General features: G+C 39.8%; 1 protein-coding gene across 1 annotated transcript in view; it reads left to right on the forward strand.

Annotated features, from left to right (window-relative positions):
- RSRC1 (arginine and serine rich coiled-coil 1) overlaps nt 1–26776 on the forward strand; it is a 371018-nt gene that overhangs the window by 336228 nt on the left and 8014 nt on the right. Inside the window, exon 8 of the mRNA XM_004598575.4 lies at nt 24438–24544. Within this exon, the coding sequence (XP_004598632.2) occupies nt 24438–24544 (107 nt within the window). The remainder of the gene's footprint in view (nt 1–24437; nt 24545–26776) is intronic.

Raw genomic sequence — 26776 nt, forward strand, 5'->3', positions numbered from 1 at the left:
TTGGTTCCCATCCTCTCCCAGCTCTTGCATAAGAGTACTGTCACTTCCTCCAGTGCTGTTCCCAGATATTTCCTGCTTGTCCAAGCACTTCCCTCTTTATCACCTTTTCTTTCCTGAATTACTGGTCTTTTCCTCTCTCCTGCATCTGGAAATAATCTGGGTTTTGGTTTTTGTGTTTGTTTGTTTTGTTTTTTGTATGATAACCATCCTTGTGAGTATGCCGTGGTATACCATTGCGGTTTTGATTTTCATTTCCCTGAGGGATAATGATGTTGAATTTATCTCATGGATTTATTGACTATTTGTGTGTATTTTATTTGGGAAGAATGCCTGTGCAATCTGTTGCCCATTTTAAATCTAGTTGTCTTTATTACCAAGTGCACAAATAATTAAAATGTAAACACCTACACATCTTCCCAACTTGAGAAGCAGAAAAATGAAAATCCTTTGACAATGTTCCCAGTCTTTTCTGTCCTGAATTTGCACCTGTTACTGCTTCCTTATGTATTTTCACACATATGTGATTATGCCCAACAATGTAACTTTAATTCTTGATTCTTTTTAGCTACTTTTTTGGGGGGGCATGCTGTTTTCTTTCTTTATTTTAAAGGCAGAGTGATGGTGAGTGGGAGACCCATTTGCTTTCTCCCCAAATGCCCCAATTGCCAAAGCTGAACCAGGCTGAAGCCAGGGGCCAGGAGCTTCATCCGGGTGTTATGGATGGCAGAGGCCCCAGTAGTTACACCATCATCTGTTGTCTTCCATATACTGGATTGGAAACAGGGGCAGGACCCAATCCCAGACACTGTGATGTGGTATATGAGAATCCCAAGTTACGGTTCAACCCACTACACCACAGACCTGACTTGCTTTTTCTGTTTGATATTGTAATATTCATCCTTAATAATGAGTATGGTTAATATTGACCTTCACCCTTTCACACTACTGTAGTTTACTCAGTCTCCTCTTGATGGGCTTTTGCGGCATTTCGTGTTTTTCCTACTACAGACATTGCTAATATACACATTCTTGTATCTTGACGGTGTGAACGTGCGAGTTTCTCTAGGGTGCAGATCAGCCAAGGCTGGAATTGCCGAGGTGCAGGAGGTGCAGGGAACATCCATGCTCAACTTTCAGTTCTAGCAAATAGTGTCATTTCCCAAATAATCAATGCCAATCTTCATCTTGTGACTATTGTAACATTTCTTGTTGCTTCGAATCCTTGCTAACCTTCTATATCCAGACTTGATAGTTGCTGCCAAAGTACTATTTTATTTTCTGGTGTTGATTTGCATGAACATGTCCAAGATTTTTAATAGAGTTGAATATCTTCTCATACATGTATTGTTCATTGTGATTTTTCACCCATGTTCTATTTAATAAAGTTTTTGATATGTGGGGATTTTTGGGGGGTTTATCTTTCTCCAATTCTTTCTAAGTTTCATAAGTGTTGCAAGTGCTTTTCTCTCACTAGATTTTAACTGTAATATACTCAAATATATCAGTTATTATATTTTTATCTTAGCTCCTGTTTCAGAAATAGCTTCCTAATTTTAGTTCATAAGGATAGTCTCCCATACTGTCTTTTAAAATTTAATAGTTTTGTCTTTCACACATAAATATTTAACATTTAAATATATCAATGAACTGAAATGGCTAAGTTTTTGTTGAAATTACACTGACTGTAACTTGATTTGTTATTGAATCTTCTTATCTTTGAGCATAGTATAACTCTACATGCTTATCTAAGTCTTATTTAGTTTCTGTTAATAAGATTTTGCAATTTTCTTTTTAAAGTATTGGCACATTGCTAGATCTATTCCTAGAAGCCGTATATTTTTGTACCATAATGGCTGACTATTAAAAATTGCATTTCTGTTCATTGACTGATATACAAAAACACAGTGGACTTCTTTAGTTTAAACTTTCTGCTTTAATCAGGAATGTTATAAATTACCTTAATATATACTCTTTGTCTAAGAATTTGAGAGTCTATGATAAATCAAACATAGTTATAATATATAATCCTTTTATAAATTCCTCATTTCCTTTATTTATATATAAATTTCACATTTATGTGTATAATATGTGTCTTTAAATCTCTGTGTGTGTGTGTAGGATTGTCTTTTTAACATCTGCATTTGTGACTTGCTCTTCTATGACTTTTCTCATTTTCTGTGCTGTTCTTGATTGTGGTTAGAAACAGAATTGTGATGGTGTAATACAGCTAGTTAGGAAGTCACTTTGTGCAACATTGAAACTCTTTTTCTTTAAACCATGTAGTGTTTCTAAGATTTTTCACAGACATTTCAGTTTGCTCGTGGGTTAGGATTATTTGTTATTTATTTTTATCTTTACTTAATTTCTTTTTCCGGTGGTCTCAGCAATATACTTAATTTTATTTTTGCAAGATTCATTCATTTGGAAAGCAGAGTTAGAAAGAGGAGGAGAGAGAGATCTTCCATCTGCTGCTTCACTCCCACATAGCTGCAGTGGCCAGGGCTGAGCCATACTGAACCCAGGAGTTTTATCCTGGTCTCCCGCATGAGTACAGGAATCCAAGCACCTGGGCTGTCTTCCACTGCATTTCCCATGCACATTGGCAAGGAGCTGGATTGGAAGTGGAGCAGCCAGGACATGAATTGCTGCCCATGTTGGAAGCCAGCATCTCTGACAGCAGCTCTAACTGCTACATCCCAGTGCCAGCCCATAATTTAGTTTAAAAAAAAATATGTTATCCAAGATTGCTTGTGTGTTTAGCAGATGTATCAGTGAATTTTATTCTCCGTAAGCCAGGAAACAGAAGTCATTAGTTAAACATCATCATCTTCTGAAGTGTGTTACTAGATTATTTGAGGAAAACTTTTGTCGGAAGTACCAGTACTTTTCGCTTTGGGAACCTAATGGGATATTCATCATCTTAAGTTTCTCAGCTGCACCCAACCCAACTCAACTAGCAGCCCTGGCCACGCCTGTATCTCCTACCCCATGTGTTGTTTACTGGAACTCTGCTCTCTGCTTGTCTCTTTTTCTTCTCAGGTAAATTTGTAATTTTCCGTTGGAATAAATGTCTTTGATGTACTTATTACTTTCAGATATTTCTCTTCAACACATATGGTACTGAACGCTATTCCTAGAGACATTATTTTTAAAACCAGACTCATTTGCTAGCCTCACAGCTGGGTGATCCATCGTTAACTGGCTTCACTCATGACGTGACAGTGACAGTGAATACTTTGCATTGAGTGCTCAGGGGAGATTTTTCTGAGGAGCTGACTGGCATATGAGATAATCCAGAGAACATTCTGGGTAAAGGGAACAGCTTCTATGAAGACCCTAAGGTAAAAAGCGAACAGAGTACTTAAGCACCACATAGAAGGCCACAGGAGCTAGCATCTATGGTTTAGGTTTGGCTGAAGAATTAAGCAGAAGTCAGAATTTGTAAAGCTTTTTAAATAAAAGTGCAGAATTTGGATTTTATTGCACACCTGATCTCAGGGGGAAAAAAAAAGCAGGATCAGTTGAATTTTACTGTAAAGTTAGGATGTGATATGAGTCTGGAATTTGGAAAGATATAGAACTATAAAAATCTGAGAGTCATCAGCCAGTAATTGGTATTTATAATTAAAGGTCACCTGGAGAGAGAAAATGAAGAAAATAAAGGGGCCCACAATTTAGGTTTGGGGTACCCTAATATTCAGAAGAGCCATTATATGAAAATGAGAGATTATGATATCATGGAAACTGAAAGAAAACAGCATTTCAGGACTAAGCAAGTGGTCACCTCTGTTGAATCATGATTGGAGAAGAAATAGAAGCAGTTCTACAAAGGTCCTAATTGAGTGATTTCAAAAGTCACTTTCAAGTGCTCTCTGCACAAACTCTTGTGCGAGAGAAACAAGTGTCTTCTGTATTCCTAAAAGGAAGAGAATTAGGGAGAAAATCTTCAAATAATTATCTTCCCCAAAAAAGGAATGCCACATTCTTTGGTCACAGTGACCTGTCAATGCTCAGCTCCTCGTTCAGGAAACACTGTATTCACGGTGAACATTTAGTATGGCCTGAACTATTCCATTTAGACTTTCAAGTGTATTATTTGTTTAGCTGATTCAAACTGGTTTGGCCCATTCCTACTTTACAGGAAAACTTCAGCATGGCTGATAAACCCGGTAAGGTTCCCTTATAGCCAGTGGCTTTGCAGTGTCTCTGACTAGAGACAGAGAGATAGGTACGAGTGCCTAGTAGTCAGTGCATAAAGAAATAAGTAAACCTTTCTTGTTTAGAATAATCCTGCTTCCTGTAATTGGCTTTTTGAACAGACTTTTTCCAGTCAAAATTCTTGCCTGAGATACATAGTAACTGACTCTGTACATTTGTTTACTAAACAAGATTTTGAGAGAGGGAGAGGAGGTGGGGAGACACGGATGCATTTCCTAAGCTGTCTGATGGCTGCACAGGGACGGCTTCCAGGGCCTTGCCTTACTGCCCGACTCATCACTGTCTCGCTGCTCTTGGACTATTGACCTCCCTTGTCCATCTGGCTGCCAGAATCAAGCCCTGAGTCTGCTTATAAAAACTTCTTGAAATATTTAAAATTAATTGTGGATTTGCAGTGGTTTTATTTTCAAGAGTTTATTTTTAGTGCTAACATTATTATTTAATAGCTTTGTGATTATTAAATGTATTTAAGTAGGCCTGGAAATGTGTTACATGTGTATATGTGAAATTTTATCTCTCTTAGTGTTTATGAACTAAGATTTTATTCCTACATTTTTAAAATATTGAGCTGAAGTCATTTTCCAGCTTAACAAATTTATTCTTGCACAGTTACAGATACTGCAAACTAGCAAGTGCAACTTACGAGGTTTATACAGGTCTCTGCTTATATGGACTCATGATAAACTTTCTGCTCTGTTTTTGGGAAACTTCTGAATGACTGTTACAAGCAATATATCTCCCCATTCCATACGATCATGTAGCTTTAGAATACCAGTTACCTCTCTGTGGTTTATATAAGCCCTGTAAGAATTAAAACATGTGGTGTGTTCATACAGCACTTAGAAATCGTGTTGCTGTGATTAGAGATTAGGATTTAGAGAGTAAGTCACAGAGCTTCCTCATTCGTCACTGGCAAGTGGAGCTGTTCAAAGTTCTGTTCACCATCCATTTTCAGTTTTGTGCTGCCTGTTCTGCCCCTGTCTGCAGAGCCCCTTGTCATCCCTTATTTCTGGGAAAAGCAGCGCCTAGTCTTCCCATCAATTCCTCAACCACCTCCAAATTTTTATGTATTTTTAACAAATTTATTATGTATTCTTGCCTATGAAATAAATTCATCTCTGCTAAAGGGCTCCCTTTGTCCAGAGATAGTACTAGCATGTCAGTATAAAAACTATATCTTAAATGAGATGGATGGAGAAAAATATTGATGATAACATGATCAGTTGTGAAGTTAGACTTTGGAGTGCTTAGCCACTTACTTTACCATGCATGTTACCTTTTATTTTTGCAATGTTATGACTTAAAGCATTGTTTGTTATTAAAAAAAACAATACTGGTAGAAACATATTAAAGGCTATATTAATAGTATTTTGTTTCTGTAACTAGTTTCCTTCAAAGTTGCTGACTAATGGGCTAACATATGCATCCTGTTTACCATTTGTTAATTCCTTTATTTCTTTATACTCCACTATGATCCTTATCATATCTGAATGACTCTGTTTAATCTAACAAGCATGGGCACTAGATATGGTTTGCTTTATTAAGGTCATACTATATTAGGAATGTAATAAAATATGTAGCATTTCTCCATTTTGTAGAGGGTTTAATCATTTATACATCTCTTCATAGCTCTGAGCACAGTTTAGTCTTTGTAACCATGTCAAGCAGATTTCAAGCCTTACAGACATAGTGCTTTTACAGTTTGACCAACTAGATTTCAACCTACAGGAAAACGCAGGGTCCACCTGACTTTAACAATAACAATATGTGACATTTGTTGATTATTAAAAAGCTTTTGAGGAGAATCAAGATGGCGGAATAGGGTAAGGACACGTTCATAAGACGGAAAAACATTTAACCAGGATGAAGTAGAGAGGACATATTTCAGGAAATAGAAAAGGACAGAACAACAGCAGAGGGGTACCTGGAGACTGACAGACACAGGAGAGCAGCGGACACAGCGGTGTGGTGTTGCAGAGACTGATACTCCAGCACCGCGATCTGAACTCCACAGCAGCCGGAACTCCGCCAGCAACCAGGTGGGAGGGGACTTTCACTGGGAGCTCGGGTGGTGAACCTGGACAAAGAACTGTCCGTTCTGCTGGTCCGTTTGATTTGACCAGGAGCAGAGACAGAGCAGCAGATCGCAGACGAGCAGTGTGAGAACAGAGTGGATTTCACAGTCCAGTCAGCCCCCCAGAGCTGAATTGGGCGCCATTTTGCATAAGAAGGAGAGGACTGAGCATGCACTGAGCTGGGAGTGAGCTCATTTCTGTCTCAGTGAACTGCAACAACGTGGCATTCTACGGGTTCCACTCAGGGCAGGTCTGGGATAGCCCTCGGATCTGACGGCCAGCAGATCAAGTACCTTAGTGTTTGTACGACAGGCGCCATTTTGGGCACTGTGGCAATAGCTTTGGGACTGCAGAGGACAATAGTGAACTGTGCATGTGCTGAGCTCGCGAGAACTTGCTGAGGTCCGAGATTGCACTGGTCCCACAGGAAAATAATACTGACTGTGGCATTGTACGGGTCAAAATAGGTCCGTGTGGCACCCAGACCTAATGTCCAACAGGTTCCGACAAGATCAGCACCACCAACAACCTAATTATATAGGACACCTGGTGTCTCTCTAATCCTGGGACCTGCTCCAACCAGAAGTGGGAGAAAGGTTACAGAGACAACGGTGCAGCCTCACCACGGTATCACAGGAGGTGGTGAGTGGTGAGCCAAGAGCTGGGGCTGTGGAGACCACAGTGGAAATCTGACATAAGAACCGAGACCTGGAACTCACTGGAGGTTGTGGCACAAGTGGCTGCGAGAAAAGTTGTGTACCATCCGCAATAAGTAAAATCTCATTGTAGACCTGTGGGTGACACAGCTTAGAAACCTGCCCCAAGGAGAAGACTCTGCTAACCAGAAGTACAATGATTAAGAGTAAAAAAGAGACAAAGGTACAATGAATATTGCTGAAAACTCTCCTGCAAGGGAGTAAAACCCTATGCCAACCTCAGAGTTAACTGAGGAAGACATCGAGAAAATGGGGCACACAGAATCTATAAGACTCATTTTAAAGCTTCTGATCAACAATGAGAAGCTCATGCAAGAGTTCAAAGAATTTAAGGAAGCAACAAAGCAAATCAAGGCTGGTATATCAGAAATTAAGAACACAGTAGAGCAAATTAAGAGTACAGTGAAGAGTCTCCAAAATAAAATGAAGCAAGCAGAAGAAAGAATCTCAGAATTGGAAGGTATTTCCTGTCATCAGGGGGAAGCAAACAAAAAGCTGGAAGCAGAGCTGGATCAGGCCAAAAAAAGTATTCAAGAATTGAAAGACACTATTAAAAGGCCAAATCTAAGAGTTATGGGAGTCCCAGAAGGTGCAGCAAGAGAAGCTGAGTTTGCAAATGTATTTAATGAAATAATAAAGGAAAATTTCCCTAATCTAGAGGAAGAATTGGGAAACAAGTTCCAGGAGGGGCACAGAACTCCCAACAGGATTGACCAAAAGCGATCTTCACCATGACATATGATCATCAAGCTCTCTTCAATTGAACATAAGGAAAAGATCCTTAAATGTGCACATGAAAAAAATCAATTGACATATAAAGGAATGCCAATTAAGCTCACAGGAGACCTCTCACAGGAAACTCTACAGGCAAGAAGAGAATGGAGTGACATATTCCAGATTCTAAAAGAAAAAAATTGTCAGCCAGGATAACATATCCAGCAAAGGTTTCTTTTGTCTTTGAAAATGAAATAAAATTCTTCCACAGTAAAGAAAAGCTAAAAGAATTTGCCTCTTCCAAACCTGCCCTACAAATGATACTTCAAGATGTTCTCTTGGCGGAGAAGAGGAATAGCACCTACCAAAACCAAAGGCAAACGGGAAGAACATCCCAGTAAAATGACAACAGAAGACTAAACCAATGAACAACCCATTCCAAAAATGACAGGACCAACGTCACACCCATGTGTATTAAGCTCTGAATGTAAATGGCTTAAGTTCAATCAAACATCATAGAGTAGTACACTTGATTAAAAAACAAAACCCATCTGCTTATTGTCTGGAGGAGACACACTTCAACAAAGATTAGCGGAAACTGTAACACATGGGTTTTGTTATTCTCTGTTTCATCTCTTCAAAACACTTCCTTCTGATTAAATCATTCAGTGACTCGTATATCATACGGTAGCATCATTTTCTTCCAGAAGGTTGTTGATTTTAATTTCTTCAGCTACACATTAGTCATTTAATAGCATGTTATTTAACTTCTTGGTGTTGTTAATTTCTTTTTTCTTGCTGTTGTTGATTTTGTTTTGTGGCTCTTCATTTAAGGGGATGTATAGTAGCTGTGTAATGGAGACTGTCATATCTAGTAACATGTCATTTAACTTCAGGCATTGTAAATTTCTATTTGTTGATTTTGAATCACGACTTTTCATTTAAGGGCATGTACAGTAGTTGTGTAATGGAGACTAACATTCAGATGTGAGGATGTAGTGTGGTATGCATTTCTGCTTCCAGACAAAGATGGACTTACAATGAAACTGTTTACTATTTCTTGACAATAGGATGGTGGACTCTCTGCCATTGTCCAGGCCCGCAATGATGGACATGACTGAGTATGAAGAACTATATGTTAGTAATGATATAGAGGAACTGGGGGGGGGAGGGATTTGGGGAGGGGATAAGGGAATATGAAACTGTACTATAAAATAATAAGAATAATAATAAAATGAATAAAAAAAGAAAAAAAGCTTTTGCATTTGTTTGAAATATAAACATCCAAAATGACAGAATGTTAGCAAAATACTTATTCAAAATAGAGAAGAAATTATCATTACAGATTTCCGGGTGCAGCTTAAGGTGTTTCTGTGTAGTACTTTTTAAACAGCAGTTGGAGGAGTAGGCATTGTTTACCCATTGGAGTTCAGTATGGCCGAGTTCTGTTCCCTGGACGACTGAAGTTTCCTTAGCCAAATCTTAAATATACGCTCTTAGCCATGGTTCTTTAAAATCCTTGAGAAGTTGCCTTTTTTATTATTGTGTCATCTGAATAAAGCTTCAAGAATATATGCAATAACCAAAATTACAAAGAGCAACTTGGCATCAATAACTGTCTAGTTATTTTAACCATTGCCTGCTTATGACGGCATATTATACAATAACACGGTATAATATAGATATAGATATCTATATAACATAATAGATGTAGAATAACATTCTATAATATGTACATAGACGGAGATATATCTACATAATATAGATATAGATGTAATATACACATAATTATAATGGCATTCTTAGAATAATTATTTGTGGGCTTGGAACTATAGCCTAGTGGATAAAGTCCTCGCCTTTCATGCACCGGATCCCATATGGGCACCCATTCCCATCCCAGTTGCTCAACTTCCCATCTAGCTCCCTGCTAGTGGCCTGGGAAAGCAGTCGAGGATGACCCAAGCCTTGTGGCCCTGCACTCACATGGGAGACCTAGAAGAAGCTGCTGGTTCCTAGCTTTGGATCAGCTCAGCTTTGGCCATTGCAGTCACTTCAGGAGTGAGTCAACGGATGGAAGATCTTCTCTGTGTCTCCTCCTCTCTGTGTATCTGCCTTTCCAGGAAAAATAACCCAGTCTTAAAAAAAAAAAAAAAAGGAGTAATTATTTGCAGGAGTAATCTTTATTCATGATAAATAACCTTTTGACCGCTTGATCAGTTTCCAAAACCTTTAGTTTATAGATTGATTGGTTTATTGTTTGAGAGTCAGAGAGATAGGATGAAATTACATCTACAGCTTCATACTTGCTCTGCCCAGATGCTTGGGAAGGAATCAAAGCCTAGGACTCTGCAGGCCTGCCATGTGGCTGCAGGTGCCCAGCTGCTGGAGCCATCACCACTGCCTTCCAGAGCCTGCCTCTGGCACACTGGAGGCAGGAACTGAGCTAGGACTAGAACCAAACACACTAATGATGAATTAAGGAATCTAACCACAAGATTAATTGCCCTCAGTCCCCCAAATTTTTTTCAATTTTTTATTATTATTATCATTTTATGATACAGTCCCATAGGGCCTGTGATTTCCCCATCCTCTTTCCAAATCCCCACCCCCCACTGAGCTCACCCATATCATTACAACAGTATAGTTTTTCATAAACAGCTATAAGTCCATCATTGTGGGCGTTGACAGTGGCAGAGAATCTGGCATCCCACTGTCAAGACACATCCAGCAGTTTCACTAGGAGTCCATTCCCGCTCCAGAAGCAGAGATGCACACAGCACCGTATCCTCACAACTGGACATTTCAGTCCCCGCTATAGAGTTACTATACATCCCCGCAAGGGAAAAGCCACAACAAAATCAACAGGAAGAAAAATAGAAATTTACAATGCCGTGAAGTTAAACATGCCACTGGGTATGACCATCTCCATTACAGTTACTATACATCACCTTAAATGAAAAGCTTCAGGGCCCGGCAGCATGGCATAGCGGCTAAAGTCCTCGCCTTGTACACACCAGGATCCCATATGGGCGCCGGTTCTAATCCCAGCGGCTCCACTTCCCATCCAGCTCCCTGCTTGTGGCCTGGGAAAGCAGTCGAGGACGGCCCAAAACCTTAGGACCCTGCACCCGTGTGGGAGACCCAGAAGAGGTTCCTGGTTCCTGGCTTCGGATCAGCACAGCAATGGCCGTTGAGGTCACTTGGGGAGTGAACCATTGGACGGAAGATCTTCCTCTCTGTCTCTCCTCTCCTCTGTATATCTGACTTTGTAATAAAAAATAAATCTTTTAAAAAAATGAAAAGCTTCAAAACAAAATCAACAACTGAAGGAAAAATAGAAATTTATAGCACCATGAAATTAAATAACATGCTACTGAATGACTAGTGTGTCATTGAAGAAATAAAAAAGAAAATCAAGAACCTTCTTGAAGAAAATGATGATACTGTATGATCTATGAGTCAGTAAAGAATTTAATGGAAAAAAAAAGTGTTTGTAGAAATGAAACTAAAAACAAAAACATCAAAATCCCTGAGATACTGTTTCTGCTGATCTTTGCTGGTGAAATATGTCTCCTGTACGCAACAAATAGATGGGTTTTGTTTTTTAATTCAGTCTACTAATCTATGATGTTTGATTGATGAGCTTAAATCATTTACATTCAGGGTTAATATGTATGGGTGGTAATTTCATCCTGTCATTTTAGCAATGGGTTGCTCACATTTAGTCTTCTGTTGTTATTTTACTGGGATGTTCTTTACATTTGCCTTTGGTCTTGTTTAGTGCTATTCCTCTTTTCTGCCAAGAGAACATCTTTAAGCATCATTTGTAGGGTAGGGTTAAAAGAAGCATATCCTTTTAACTTGTCTTTCTATTTCATTTTCAAAGACAAAGGAAAGTTTTGCTGGGTACGTTATCCTGAGCCGACAGTTTTTTTGTTTGTTTGTTTTGGAATCTGGAATGTGTCACTCCATTCTCTTCTTGCCTGTAGAGTTTCCTGTGAGAGATCTCCTGTGAGCTTAATTGGCATTCTTTTATATGTCACTTGATTTTTTTCATGTGCACATTTAAGGATCTTTTCCTTATGTTCAATTGAAGAGAGCTTGATGATAATGTGTCTTGATGAAAATCACTTTTGGTCAAGCCTATTGGAGTTCTGTGCCTCTCCTGGATGTTGTTTCCCAATTCTTTCTCTAGATTAAAGAAAGTTTCTTTTATTATTTCATTAAATACATTTTTAAACCCAGCTTCTCTTTCTGCACCTTCCAGGACTCCGATAACTCTTTAATTTGGCCTTTTAATAGTGTCTTTCAATTCTTGAATGCTTTTCCAGCTTTTCATTTGTTTCTCCCTGGTTACAGGAAACATCTTCCAATTCTGAGATTCTTTCTTTCACCTCTTTCATTCTATTTTGGAAACTCTCCAGTGTACTTTTAATTTGCTCCACTGTATTCTTCATTTCTGATATACCAGCTTTTATTTGATTAATCTCCAGTGTAACATATTCCTTAAATTCCTTGAATGCCTGCTTTATGTGCTTCTGATTGTTGATTAGAAGCTTTATAACAAACGTTTTGAATTTTGTATCCCCCATGTCTTTGATGTCTTCCTCAGTGAACTCTGAGGTTGGCAAAGGGTTTTGCTCTTTAGCAGAGGAGTCTTCAGTAATATTCATTGTGTCTTTGCCTCTTCTTTTGCACTTGGTCATTGTACTTCTGGTTATCAATTCTCCTTGGGGCAGGTTTTTTAAGCGCTGTCACCCACAGGTCTACAATAGAAAAGTTGATGATTCCAAATATTAGTGAAGATGTGAACCCCTCCCTGGGTCATTCTTATCCTCTGGTGGTAAAAATGTAAAGTGATACAACTTCTTTTAAAGCACTTTGGTGTTTTCTTACAAATGGAAATGTATTCTACCATACAACCCAAGAATTCTAATATTATATTAGTATTCACTACCCAAGAGAATGAAAACATATGTTTGTACAAAGCCTTGTACTTGGCTGTTATATAACTATTCTCAAAAGCCACAAAACTAGAAACAATCTCAATGTTAATTAGTGGGTGAATAGATTGTTTAAAAATGAAGAGATTCACAAGTAAAATTTTGCCAGAATTAAAAGGAACAAACTGCAGCTGTGCCTAACAACAGACTGATCTCAAAGACATGTTGAGCGAAAGACATCAGACATCAAAGAGTATGCAGATTACCTGAAATCTGTGATCGAAACTGACAGGGAAACTCTTGGAGACTAATTTTTCAAAAATTAGTTTTATTTTGTTTTGTTAAATAACAATTTATTTTATTAAAACATTTAAAATGTATTAAAATTGCTAAAACATTTAATGAATTCTTTGTTCCATGTTAGTGTATATGCTACCTTGATTAGCAAAATCATCTGCTTTTAGGAAAGAGAAATTAACATGTACTCCCCCTACTAGCACTCTTCTTAACTTGTCTGGATTTAAAAGATCAAAATTGTATATAAAATTGATTAATAAATAAAATAATCACACATAACTCTGTTGACAGTGTAAAGTTATGACTTTCTAGGATCCAATTAAATAACACATGCAAAAACAGCATGTAAACACAGCAGATCCCTGTGTGTACTTGGTTCAATCAGCCCATAACCAAGTACAAATAAAGACTGCACACAAGAGTTAATTCCATTTTGCCAAGACTGTGAAGTGGACAGAAGCTGTTATCTTCAACCAGCAGTGTCCAACACCTTGCCAGCTCCTGACAAAACACGGTGGTTCTTGTTTCTGAATTCCAGTGTTTTTTCTAGTGTGTTCAAGAAAACCAAAGTACATTGGTCCATCAACTATTTTCTCCAAGCTGCTGAGCCAAAATACCATGTGCTCATCAAAAGGCACTAGAACTCCTAACTTTTTATGGTCTGCCTTAATGCTCAAATATAAAGTATGGAAGGAACTCCCTTTGCTTCTGATCCCAGAAGGAAAGCTCACAGAAGCCTTGGGGCTTAGGCTGTCTGCTTGTCCTGACCTGACAAGGCCCCTGGTTAAGAGAATCAAGTCTTGGAAAATTTGATCTCAGTTCTTCTGCTCTTGTGCAAGACTTTCTATTAAAGCTGAAAACCAGTGAAGAGCTAGCCAGGAGAGGAAATCCAGATGGCAGGTGAAATCCAGCCAGTCTCCCGGTCTGAGCAGATGTGAGTAGTTCAATACCTGTTTTTTTCCTCCTTTTTTTGCTCCCCCCACCCCATTAGACTCCTGAATATCCTCCCTGCTGCCTACCTCATCCCATGGTGTTAGGGAGGCGCTGCAGTTGGTAAGTCGAAAAGGCTGGGCTGCTGCCAGCAGCGCCACGGCTGACATTGTCCCAGTGAGTTTTATTTCGTTTGTGGTAATACCACTCACACGTCCTATCTGTAGCTAATGGGCAGGCAGAACAAGAGAGCTTGAAAACAAAGCCAAGGTGCAATGGGAAGAGAGTTGGATATTTTGCTTTTAAATCTCAGTTACACCTAGGTATTCAATCATCTTTCTTCTCAATCTATCAACCTCTAATAAATTGCTGCATGTATTTTGTGAAATACAAGACAATTTACATGCATTTACAAACATACTTTTAAATAAACGATTCCATATTCTAAAAGTCTTCATTTTAGTCTCATTGATTTTTAGGTTTTACCACAGTTTTTAAAAATAAGGATTTAAATGTAAAACAATATTTCTAGGAAAATAACCAAAAAATTTTTGAATTTCAGTAATTCTTTATGCAAGTATGTTTAATATTTCTACTCATGAGAATGCTTTTAATAGTCACCCAATATTGTTATTCCTTTTTTCTCTAATTGTTTAAAGAACTATAACATTGACATATTTTACCATGAGAGCCACAATATCAATAATTGAACCTAAATGTGAATGTGAATTTGTGAGATCTTATTTCTACATTAATACCTATTTTCTATAAAGTGAATGATATATGTATATTTTATTATAGAAACATCTGACTATACAAAAAGATTTAAATAGAAGCACTAAAAAAACATTCAGTCAGTCATGGGTGTTCGTTGTATATAAAGGTTATTGGGGATGCAAAGATATAAAAGATAGAAGAACCTAGTAATTGCCTTTAAGATCAGAGCACAAAGCATTAGTTTGGATTTTACAAGGCCAGCCAGCAACAAAAGAGCAGTAATTTATGAGCTCAGCGTAAAAGAATAGCATAATTGCATTAAAAATTAATGCTAATGAACACTAAAATGGGGAAGGTGGTTATGATGAAAGTTTGTATTCATCTTCTCTGGTTTGAATGATGGCTAGTGGCTTGATTAATGGCTTAATTTCTATCAATTAGCGGGGAAAAAATCTCCTGCGAGACAAGGGTAAATTGAGCATTGAATTACATATCTTGCTTTTGTGTGCTAAGAAAAAAGAGCTGCGTATCTCTGATATTAGCCACAGTGACAAATGCGGTGTGCTCTACGATGTCTGCATTAGCTCTCCTGACAGGCGAGTGTTGTGTGGTTATGGGGTGTTTGGAGATGGCTGGCAGACAGCGTTCGCGGCAAGCTCCTTAGAAACATACAACTCTTCCATCTACAGAATTTTAATTAGAGTCAATAGGAATTCTAGAATTAAAATGGACAGCAAACAGCAACTGCGGAGTCTGTGTTCTGGCCTATTAATCTGGTATACCTCAAATTATATTCCTTTCTTCCGTCTAATAAAATAAGATTCCAGTAGCTTTAGTTTTTCTAGAATTATTATTTCCTAGCACTCTGTCTAAGTGGGTTTGAGTGCCCGTGTTTCTTGTGTTAGAACAGGCATCATGCAGTAGCTTGTGTAGTGGGGCTGCACAGTGGCTGGTGGATTAGCCAAATTCACAGAAACTGTTCTAGATTTTTGTCACAATAATTGCTGCACAATAAATAAAGAACAACTCTAAAGTGACAGTTTGCTTCTGAGGGTGTTGGCAGGCTTGGGGAGAGACAAAATGCTAGGTTTTTTTGGTGGTGGGGGAGAAAATGTTGCATTGTTTTATTCATTTATGACGGTTTTTAGAAAGTGGCATCTAAGTGTTTAAAACTTTTTCACACATGAAAATATGAAAATTGTACATCTGTAATCTCTCTCTCAAGATAATACCTGAAGGAAAAGACAACTTCTCTGACATCTCTACAAATAAAGCTACATTGTATTTTACTGAATGAATAGCATTAAAATGCAGGGTCAGAACAAGACAGGAGTATTTATTATTTTCTAGTAAGTGGATGAGATAGAGGAAATACAATTTGCTGCTTGGCAAGAGTGAAGCCATTTGACTGGGAAATAATGAGTGAATCCCAATTCAGGGATTAGATTCTGTCACCAACTAGCCCTGGGACGGTGGCCAAGGTCCTGCAGCCTCAGTTTCTCATCTTTCCAGTGAGAGTATTGTGTAACAGTTAAGCCAGCTAACACTGTGTGATGGCTTAGTGCAGAGTCCCTCGAAGCCACGTGTCTCCCACCACTGCTTTCCTCCTCTGCTACCCAGAGCCTCCTGTGATCTTCTCAACACACTTCCCTGGGAAACTCACCTCAGTGACCCCCCACCCCCCGCCAGCAAGGCGAAGCAGACACAGGTCCACCTGAAGGTTTCTCCAAGCCCCCAGACTCTAGACTCAAGCACACTGCTGCCTTAAAACACGGTTTCTACCATGTTCAAGTGCCGCTGCAGTCCTTAGTGTCATGTCTGGTGTGTGGGCAGGCTGGGTGGCCGCTGCTCAGCCCCCCCCCCCCCCCCGCCGCAGCCGCGCTGGGGCCAAGGCTGTAGCACCCTGTGTCCAGCTGAGGGCATCCGCAGGCCTGTCCTCCTCTGCCTGCGTGCCCTGTCCCTGCTGCCTGGCCTTGCCACGGTCCTGCCGACCCCCGGTATACCCCGGGATGGGTGAGCCTCCATCAGTAGCCACCTGCCTGAACCATGCAAGAATGGCCACTGGCTTTAAACATCCTGTCAGAAATTTATAAACAAAACCATCTTAGGCACTTCCATGTCTTCAGTGCTGTTGCTAAATTGGCACTCTGATGCTGTCAACAGTGAGAGCCATTGTTTATTAGTGCTCCTAAGTAATGTCCCTTAGTCCTGCACTGAGCACAGCTATCACCCCAGCTTGGCGAGGCTTACTCCTTCATGTGTGCTTTATTTTATAATTATTGCCTTCTTAAATATTTCATTTATTTGGGGCCAGTGCCTGTGGTAGAGTAGTAGGTTAAGCCTCGGGCTGAGGTATGGGTGGGCTGCTCAGACTCCCAGCAACTCCACTTCTGATGCAGCTCCCTGCTGATGGTCTGGGAAAGCAGCAGAAGAGGGTCCAGCTGCCTGGGCCCCACGTGGGAGGGTGGAAGGAGCTCCTGGCTCAGCTTTGGACTGGGTGCACCCACTTGCAGTGAGCTAGTAGGTGGAAGATTACTTTCTCTCTTGCTTCCTTTCCCACCCCCCATAACTCTAACTTCCAAGTAAAATAAATCTTTAAACAATGTTTCTTAGTTATTTGAGAGACAAGAGATGGGCAGGGAGGTGCTATTTTACTCCTCAAATAGCTGCAGATGCCTGCGCAAAGCTGGAAGTCAGGAACTCAGCCTGGATCTCCCACTGGGAGACCCAGTCATTTCAGCTGGAGCTGCAGGCAGGTAGCAAGTGGCTTGGCCACTGAGCCAAGAGCTTTCCTGCCCAAAGATCACCCCCCACCCCCGGGGGTCTCCTTCCCAGGTCACTCCATCTGAGCTGGCTCTGCTTCCTCCTTCTTAATCCTCTTCTGGTCTGTTTCTTGGATACTTAATTTACTTAATATTTGTCTCCCTCCAATAAAATGTAAGCTCCATAAGAAACGAATTCATTTCTAACTGCTTAGTATTTAGTAACAGTGAGTGGTGCACTGAATGTGATCAAATACTTGAAAGGAGGGAGGGGGAGAGTGAAGAGGACAGGGCTGTCAACCTTCCTGTAATGTTTACATGTGTGTGTTCTGAACACAGCCCCTGCCTGGGCCGCTGGCGTGAGCCCACGAAGCTCGGCACAGCCCGTGGCGGCGCAGGGTGTAACCCAGACCCCGAAGACTAAACAAAGATAGCTAAAGATTCTTATGACTGAGCAAATTCTCCCATGAATTTCAGCTATTTTCATGGCTTTGTTAATGCACTTTAAGTTGCAGTTGTTCAACAAATGTTTCTGGACTGCTTACTGAACAGTAGAGCGTACGTACCCCACTGAGTTCTGGAGCTGGCACAGAGACAATGTCCTCTGTAACTGGAGACATGAAACTTGCATTCGTGAGACAGACGCATGTAACTTCAGACGACATGTGCTAACACCAGTCACATTGCAGAAAAGGTCCCTTTTCCCACAGGTGACAGATAGACGGTATTACCAAATGCTAGGCCTTACAGGAGCAGCTGCTCAGTGCGGTATTTTTTCAGCCTGATGCCCAGTTCGCTTGCCCTTTAGAACATTTCACAGAAATTATTCTTCGCTAGTGCACCGCGTTGAAGCTGTTCCATGACTTAGTTTGGTACTGTAAGCAGTTTATGCAAGCTGAGTCACTCTTAGATCCCACCAATAAAGGTGTCACTAGGGACAGTTCAGGGGTTCACTGACATACAAACGGCTGCCATGGCACAAGCTTCCCACAGACCAACTAAGCAAGCCCAATTGCACTTAACGAGTTTTCTCAACTTGCAAGTCCAGAGCTCTGGCCCCAGGGACAGCCTGAAGCTGCTGCAGGTAGATGGAGTTCCCATGTTGTGTATGCTTTTTAATTGTACTGTTTAAGAAAGGAAAAACAACGACTGTGTTTTGTTGAGATTTATATTCATGAATGATTGTTTTAATAACTGTTAAATTCCAGATCAGCTCTATGAGATGTCTGTGTGTTTACGCACCTTGTTGAACAGCCATCTGTGCCACCAAAGTTTGTGCCTCTTGGCCTTTTTTTTTTTTTTTTTCATCTCAAGCATTTGAAAATGCTTTGTATTTTCAAGACTTAAAAAAATCTGTCGTGTGCCATAAAAAGGAAATTCTTGGATGTTTACCTTCCTCCCTAATATGTGAGCCAATTTAATATGAAAATAAGAGAATCTTTTGTTTATTCATTTTTTTGTAGCAAAACTGGTGGTATATAAATATTTTTTTTTCCTGGAAGAATATTTTAAGTAACTCAGTGAATGTGAAGCCAAGTGACCCAAATTCCTTGTAACATAAAGTGCTTTTTAACTTTGGGAAGATTCATAAAATATTAATATTCAAAAGGAGTCCGTTGAACATGAGATCTTGGTCTATCTCATGATTCTTTGCCTTTTATCCCATTACATCTTGGGCAATAGTGCCATCTGCTGTTCACAATGTGTCATTGCTGCTGTAGGAGGAAGATCTGTTTATAATCTACAAGTGCAGAATAGAAATTAGCCTTTACAATGCAAGGTTATATTGCATATTCATGTCTTTATTTACCAATTTTAATCTTGTACATTATTTGATAATATTTAAAATACAGTTTTGTAAACATAAAATTCATTACAAATGTAAAGTAGGAGGGGCTAATTTTTATAATGGAATGTCAATAATAATAAAAATACTTGTTTTAAATTTTTCATCACAGAAGGAATTAAGTATTTTCTCTGCAGTAACTTAGTATTGATTCTCTTCATCTGCAGTGACTTGACTTTTTGATTCCCTTGTGACTTACTTTACTGTGAAATATATGTCCCTTGTAGTATCTGACAAACAACATGTAACATGCATGTTATTTTGTTTGTCTTGGAAAATGATCAAATGCTAATGTTTGTCATTTTGATTCTCAGTAAGTGTTCCTTGTCTTTTTGTCTCATGGCTGATGAATACAGGTTACCATTATATAAACGGTAACTAGTTTACCAGTAAGACAGATTTTTCACAAACGTAAAATTGATACATGAATTTTAAGTACTAGAGTGGCCTGAGTAGTTAAAGAGACAAGTGGGAAAAGCGCAGTGTGGATTGTTGACGTTTTAGTCTATGTCGCTGTTTTCAGATAGCATAGAACTAAACTATTAAAGGGCTGAAATATGCATCTTCTGTGAATTTTCAAATTTTGATTTAAATATCGCTTTCTTGCAATCAGTAAAATTATTTCCACCTTGAAAGATAAAAGCTGTGGAGGTTTATTTTCAAATTGAAAGTCGGGCAGACTGGCTTTCTTCCATCTGCCTGCCACATTGTTATTCCTGTGGTGGTCTTAAAGAGCTCAGTGAAAATGTTCTGTTTTTCTCTAATCTTTCTCCCTGTTTTCTTCATAATTTCACCACTGCTATTTGTTAAGCATACTACTAGCCCTAGCCCAGCTTCCACAGTAACACTCTTATTTGTATCAGGAGCTGGTTGCATGCCCAAATTTGAAGCTATAAACACCGTAAGTCTTGGACATCAATTCCTGTTTGCAAGTTCACCTCTGACATTTAATACTAATGATGTGCTTTGCAAATCCAAATTGGAGGATATGTTAGAGAATAAATTCCAAGGGCCCCAGCACTTGATATGTATGAGGCATCATCCTGAAGTCAGAAATAATGTCTCTTGGTTGGGAATTCATGATTATGGAACAATCCTGGTGAAACTAATTAAGATCTAGAGGAGCAAATGTTTTCATATTGACTTTAAAGCTGGCTCTCATGGAGTGGTACCCACTGTGACTTTCCCTATATTGACATTACTGTATACGTGTAATTGTGTTCATGTTAAGATATTAGCTGGACAGAGGATGTTTTTGAGTGTGTTGCATGATTAGAGTTCATAGCAGCTGTCCCAAACGCCTGTGGAACTCTGCTGCTCAGGGCCACTCTGACAGCACATGTGCCGGCCAGAGCACTGTCCCAAAGCCAGGAGTGTTGGCCGTGGTAGCAGCTACTCTCTAGCATTCCACCTGTCACTTCTCACCCAAGAAAAGACTGCTTGTGGCTGCCCGGGACACACCCATGAAAGAGCTAACTTTCCCACAAATAAATTGAAACTTGCATAAGATGAGGTAAATTATAATTTGTGATTAGCCAAAAGTTCAAACAGAATTTTCAGGTAATATTTTTACCTAATTTATGAAGCCAACTTTCTTGTCATACTCTTTATTTTATGTCTGCAGCAACATTTAACCTCTTCAGCTTAGAGCTTCTGGTATGCAGCAATTTCTTTAACGTAAATAATTCCACTTCCTGTTAGAAGAGGTATTACAGTATGTATGTGTTTTTTATTAGTAGTAGTATTTCTTCTCAAGGCAGAGGAACAGGTGCCATCCACTGGTTTACTCCCCAAATGCCTAAACCAGCCAAAACGAGGCCAAGGCCAAAGCTGGAGCCAGGAATTTAACCCAAGTCTCCCACATGATTGGCAGGAACCCAATCGATTGAACCATCATTGGCTTCCTTCCAGGGTGTGCGTCAGCAGAATGTCAGAATCCAGCAGGGAACCTGGAGTCAGGCGTGGCACTGTCGCCGTCCCACAGCGACACTAAAACGACAAGGCATACTCTGAGGGTCTGGGAAAAGTCGGCCGCAACCAGACCCTTCGCTGCCAAAAACGGCCACGTTTAAATCCTTCTCTGCGCTGCCCCTTCCCCATTGGCCTTAGCTTTGCTCCCCTGCTCTCCAGCCCTCCTCCGCCACCCTTCTTCCCGCCCGTCCTTCTGCTCCTCGTCCCGTCTTTCTCCGTCGTCCCTCCCCTCTAGCTCCATCCTCGTTCCTTTCCCCGTCCGTCTCCGTCGTAGTCTCTCCACCTTTCTCGTCCTCGTCCCAGCCCATCCGTCCGTCCTAGCTTTTACCGGCTACTTTTATATTGTTCCCCACCAATCACTTCTCCCCGTGGGTCCACTTGGCACTACATGATAGGCCAGTAGCAATGACATAATTGCAGCGAGGGCATTAGCCTATCCCTGTGACTTCCTGTTTACCTGCTGGCGAGACCAACTCCGCCTCCTGGCCCTAGGCCAGCTGCCACCTTGCAATTGCCCCTACCAATCCCAGGAGCATGTTTAGCACCCCACTCCCCACAGGCACTGTAACGCCAGATGCAGGGACTCCAGGTGGCATCCTAACTACTACACCAGGTGCTTGCTCCTACAGTAATTTCTAGAAAGCAAATCCAGTACCAACGACTTGAAATCGTGAACCCAAAATTTTTAGTTACCTTAACTACGTAATGACTCCCATTTCAGCTATGGTTTTATCCCAGCATGGAGCAGTTCAGACAGCAGGAGTGTGGGCTGTATGTTGTGGTTTTTTTTCTGCCCATCTGCTTGTGAAAAAATTCAAAAATAGAAAATGATACATGCATATGGCTAAGCACTAACTGTAAAGGCAAAAGACTTGAAGCAGTTTAAGTGTCAATAGTATCCTGATGAAAAAAAAACCTGACATAAAACTATGAAGTAGATTAAAATGCTTCAGTGAAATACAATGAAAACCTCTCTACACCCCTATGAAGTGATAACAAGAACAGTGTAGGCAGAAAAAATAAATGCAAATAGGAGTAGATACTGTAGTAATTTTGTGCATTCAGAAAGAATCTGTATACTTATATTTTCAGAAATAAATAATGGATAAATTCAAACCTAATAAATGGCCATTTATAGGTTGGGAGAAGAAGAGGGGCAAGAGATAGAAGAAACTAGAACTTCCTGAATGACCTTGACCTTGTCTTTAAGTTTTAGCCTTAAAGTCACATCATAAATGCTTCTTGCAGTTCAAAAGCAAACTTAACCACAAAGGCTTGAAAATAAAGACTTACTTGAAATAAATTAGCCCTGACTAAAGTATTAGAAAAGGCAAGTGAGTATTTTTTATTATATCATTAAGGCCTGAGTTTTCTGTTTTGAAAGATCTTCTTTGAAGATTTACTTATTTGAAAAGCTGAGTTGTAGATGAGAGAGGGAGAGACAGAGAGAGCTTGAGGTCTTCCATCTGCTGCTCCAACTCCCCAGATGGCCACACTGGCCAGAGCTGGGCCAGGCTGAGGTCAGGGGCCTGGAACTCCAGCTCAGTCGCCCACATGAGTCTTGGGCGTGCAAGAATCCAGGCCGTCTTCTCTGCTTTCTGAGGCACGTGAGCAGGCGGTTCTGGAGGAGAGGTGGAGCAGCCAGGAGTCCAGCCAGCACCCCTAGGGAAAGCCACGGCGCAGGCAGCATCAGCCACCACAGGACATCACTCCCTAGAATCAGAGAAAAGATAACCACAAAGGAAAGTTTGCTACAAAGTTTTATAATCTTTCATTTTGATTCCTATTATCAGCAAAATCTCATTCATCTCTTCTAAAGATAAGTATTTCTGAGTCTAGTCATTAGTCTAGCGGTGAAGACCCTAAGATGTCAGTGTGAGCCCAGTATTGTGGCATAGCCTCAATTCCTAATGAGCATCTTAATCACTTTTAGACCAACTCAACATAGTGAAGCAAGTGTGACCTGCCCGCACAGGCACCGGTTCCAGACCTGGGGGCCCCACTTTCAGTTCAGTTCCCTGTGAATACACCTGGGAAAGCAGCACATGATCACCCAATTCATTTGGCTCCTGCACACATTTGGGAGACCCAGATAAAGTTCCTGGCTCCTGGCTTCAGCCGGGCTCAGGCTCAGCTGTTTTGGCCATTTGCGGAGTGAATCATTGGCTGGAAGATCTATAATGGTGACTTTCAAATAAATAAATAAATAAATGTTTTGTTAAAGAACATTAAATGAAATACCGAAGTAGCACTTAGTTAGAGAAAGCTTTAAGTGAGATCATGGAGCAGTCATAATTGTCATTGGCTGTGGAAGAAGCGCGCGCTGGTATGAGAGCAGCAGGAATTATCACATCGTTGCTGTTTGACCAAAAGACATTGAGCCTCCATACAACCACCCCTTTGTCTAATTACTGGTTCATACAGAGGATGGGGATAGAAAGGCCTGTTAAATGATGCCATGAGAACAAAGCCAACCAGATCCACAATACCCAAATTTTTATAGAATGAATGATTTAGATGCTTTAAAAAATGAAGTGGCAGTGGGAGAGAAGGATGACGCACGGTGAGTGATGAAGAGACAAGATGCTTGCTGGTCAGGTGCGTGTGATTCACTGCAATCCTGGTTCAAACAAACCAACTATAAAAAATATTTTTAAAGACAATAGGTGAAAATTAAACATTAACTGTAAATAACATTAAAGAAATTTTGGTAATTTTTTAGTTGTAAGAATGATATTGTGATTATGTTTTTAAGCCTTTTTCTGTTAGAAATACCTCCTAAAATAGGAGAGGTAGCACGATGTACTCTCTGGGATTTAGTTTTAAATACTCGCAATGCTCCTGATTGAGCTAAGGATGATTAGATGTTGTAAGAGTGGCAGGAGGTGCTTATAAACGCTGCCGGAGTCATTGTGCTTTTGTGCCGCGCACCAGTGTGCAGTCACATCAAACGTTACACTGAAGCTTGCCAGCACTCTCATTGTATCAGCCCAGATTACCTATAATCAACAGTTCCTCTCAGTAATATTTTAGGGTTTAGATGTGTCTTGCTTCCTAGGAATGTACATTTGTGAGCCTTGGGGAGAAAGAAAAGTTTCTTATTATAGTAAAGCTGTAATATCTTTTCTTCTCATCCAGGTTCATATGTAGTAAATTTGTCTCATAGGAAAAAAAAAAAAAGCAGTGCTTAGGTGTGGTATTAGCAACCTTACACTAAGATACACTGATACTGTACTCTCTTTTTTCAGACCAAGCCACCCTGGTAGAACAAGTAAAAAGAGTAAAAGAAATTGAAGCAATTGAAAGTGACTCTTTTATTCAGCAGACATTCAGATCCAGTAAAGAAGTCAAAAAGGTAAGTTTCCATCCAAGTATTGTGAATCAGGCTTTGGATTCCAGCTGAAGAGATGCTTTATTAATGGATTTTACTAAAAAGTAACTGTTGCTTCTAATAGATGAAGTGGGATGAGACAATGTCAGGCGTGCTATTGAAAGAGAATGAATCGGTGAGAATCAGTTCACTTTTAACTTTCATAAAAATATACTGTAAAAATGTGTGTGATGCCATTTTTATTTTACAATTCACTGAGATACAAAGATTCAACTTTATGGTTCGCTAAGCAGTATACATTTGATGAACATATACAATTTTCTTTTCTAATTTTTTTTAAAATTTTCTACTAGAGAAAAGTTGGAAATTGCTGCCCAAATAGTACTTTGTATCTCCAGTCTTTGTTCAGATGGGTGTCACTTGCTCAGCTGTAGTGAAAGGGTCTTTCATTGGCACTGTACTTCTGTTGACTTTCATTAGTAAAACTGCTTGTAGGAATTTGCTTGTTTCCCTAATGGGAAAAGCATCCTAATGTAAAAATGCATTCTATAATAAGAGCCACATGGCGAAGATGTGGTTCTAGTTACCACTTACTCTGAAACATTAGCTATAAAGATATTCATGGCTATGTAATTAATGAATATAATAGCTTATCTATTTTCCCCTGATACAAGATTTCAAATAGTCCCAAGTGTGGAAATATAAGTGTTTGCAAATATCCATTACTACCTTTTAAAGTAAGTTTTAAGATGGAATTATTTGTTAAAGGTTCATATTGTTTATTAACGTGTATCCAAAGCCATCTGCCCAGTGTTATACGTGTTCAAATCCCGCCCAAAAGTGCAAGACGTGTGCCTCTCACACCATGGGTAACCCAAGGCCTTACAGCCAGCATCAGTTCTACTCACCTGAAAAGTGAAAACAGACATTGTTTTCATTGCCGCTCTTGTTACTAGTTACAAGAAAGTCTTTTCATTAATTCCAGATATAGGAATTGACAGTGCGCAATATACCAGGATCAGGATTCCATGGTCTTGTGGAATCCATAGTTCCTGTATTGTCATCATGGTGATTGCACTTGAACTTTGGTAGTTTGTCATCACAATGCCTAGAAAGTGAAAACTGTGAATACACAAGCATAACTATGCATGCCCATTAATCTTACATACTATAAAGCCCTTTGTACTTATAGAATGTCTTTTTTAAAGATTTATTTATTTTTTTGAAAGGCAGAGTTGGGGGGGCAGTGCGCACACACACACACACACACACACACGATCAATCTTCCATCCCCTGACTTATACCCCAGATGTTTCCAAGAGCTGGGGCTGTGCCAGGCCAGTCAGGAGGCAGGTGCTCCCTCTGGCTCCCCCACGTTGGGGAGCCACCGTCTGCTGCCTCCCAAAGCTGGGACGGAAAGGGAGCAGTCAGGCCAGGCACTCCCGTGCGGGTGCGTGTACCTGCCCTAACACCAGCTCAGGCATTTACTGTTACACTTATTTCCCTACTATTGATTTTCTGAAATTCATCCTGATTTGTCTGTTCTTGCTGGACTCTCTTAAAATATTAACATTTTATTTCTTCAGAAATGCTTGTTCTTCCATGGTCAACATACTGGGTCTTCTTCTATGTGGGTTTTTCCTATTTGATACTAATAATTAGTATTTTTCTTTAAACTTATTTTTAATTGAGTGCCTCTCTTTCAAGAAAGTGTTCTCTGGGAGAGAGAAAGTGATGCCAATGAAAAATAGGCTAAAAGGCATCAGGAAATAGTATTTTGTTGATGAATGTACAACAGGATAGTCTTCTCATCCAACACTAGACATTTTGTTATTAGTCATAGCACTTGAAAATGATCAGAACAGCAGTAATAGGCTAGCAAGGAACACAGTGACATTTTACTGAAATGACAAATAGAAGGAAAATATATTAGTTGAAGGTGATATCCCTTGTTAGTTTCTAAAATATCTGTGTCTGCAATATAAGATGAAGATTCAGGATGTCCAAGAAACTGAATTATTTATAAGGAGATTACTTAGCAAAGGGGAGGCAAAGTATCTTAAGGACTATTTCATGCAGATCACAGGGAGGTATGACAGGCTGTCCTGGCACATAGCAGCAGTTACCTGTCTGTGTACTGAATTACCCAGCGTCTGAGCTTTAGCATTGTATCATGAACTTCAAGAACCAAGATAGAACTGTTTTCAAACTGTTACAGAAAAGTTTATTGTAAGTCATTCACTCCTGTTGTTGCAT

The sequence above is a fragment of the Ochotona princeps genome, chromosome 3 (assembly GCF_030435755.1).
Source record: "Ochotona princeps isolate mOchPri1 chromosome 3, mOchPri1.hap1, whole genome shotgun sequence".
NCBI lineage: Eukaryota > Metazoa > Chordata > Mammalia > Lagomorpha > Ochotonidae > Ochotona > Ochotona princeps.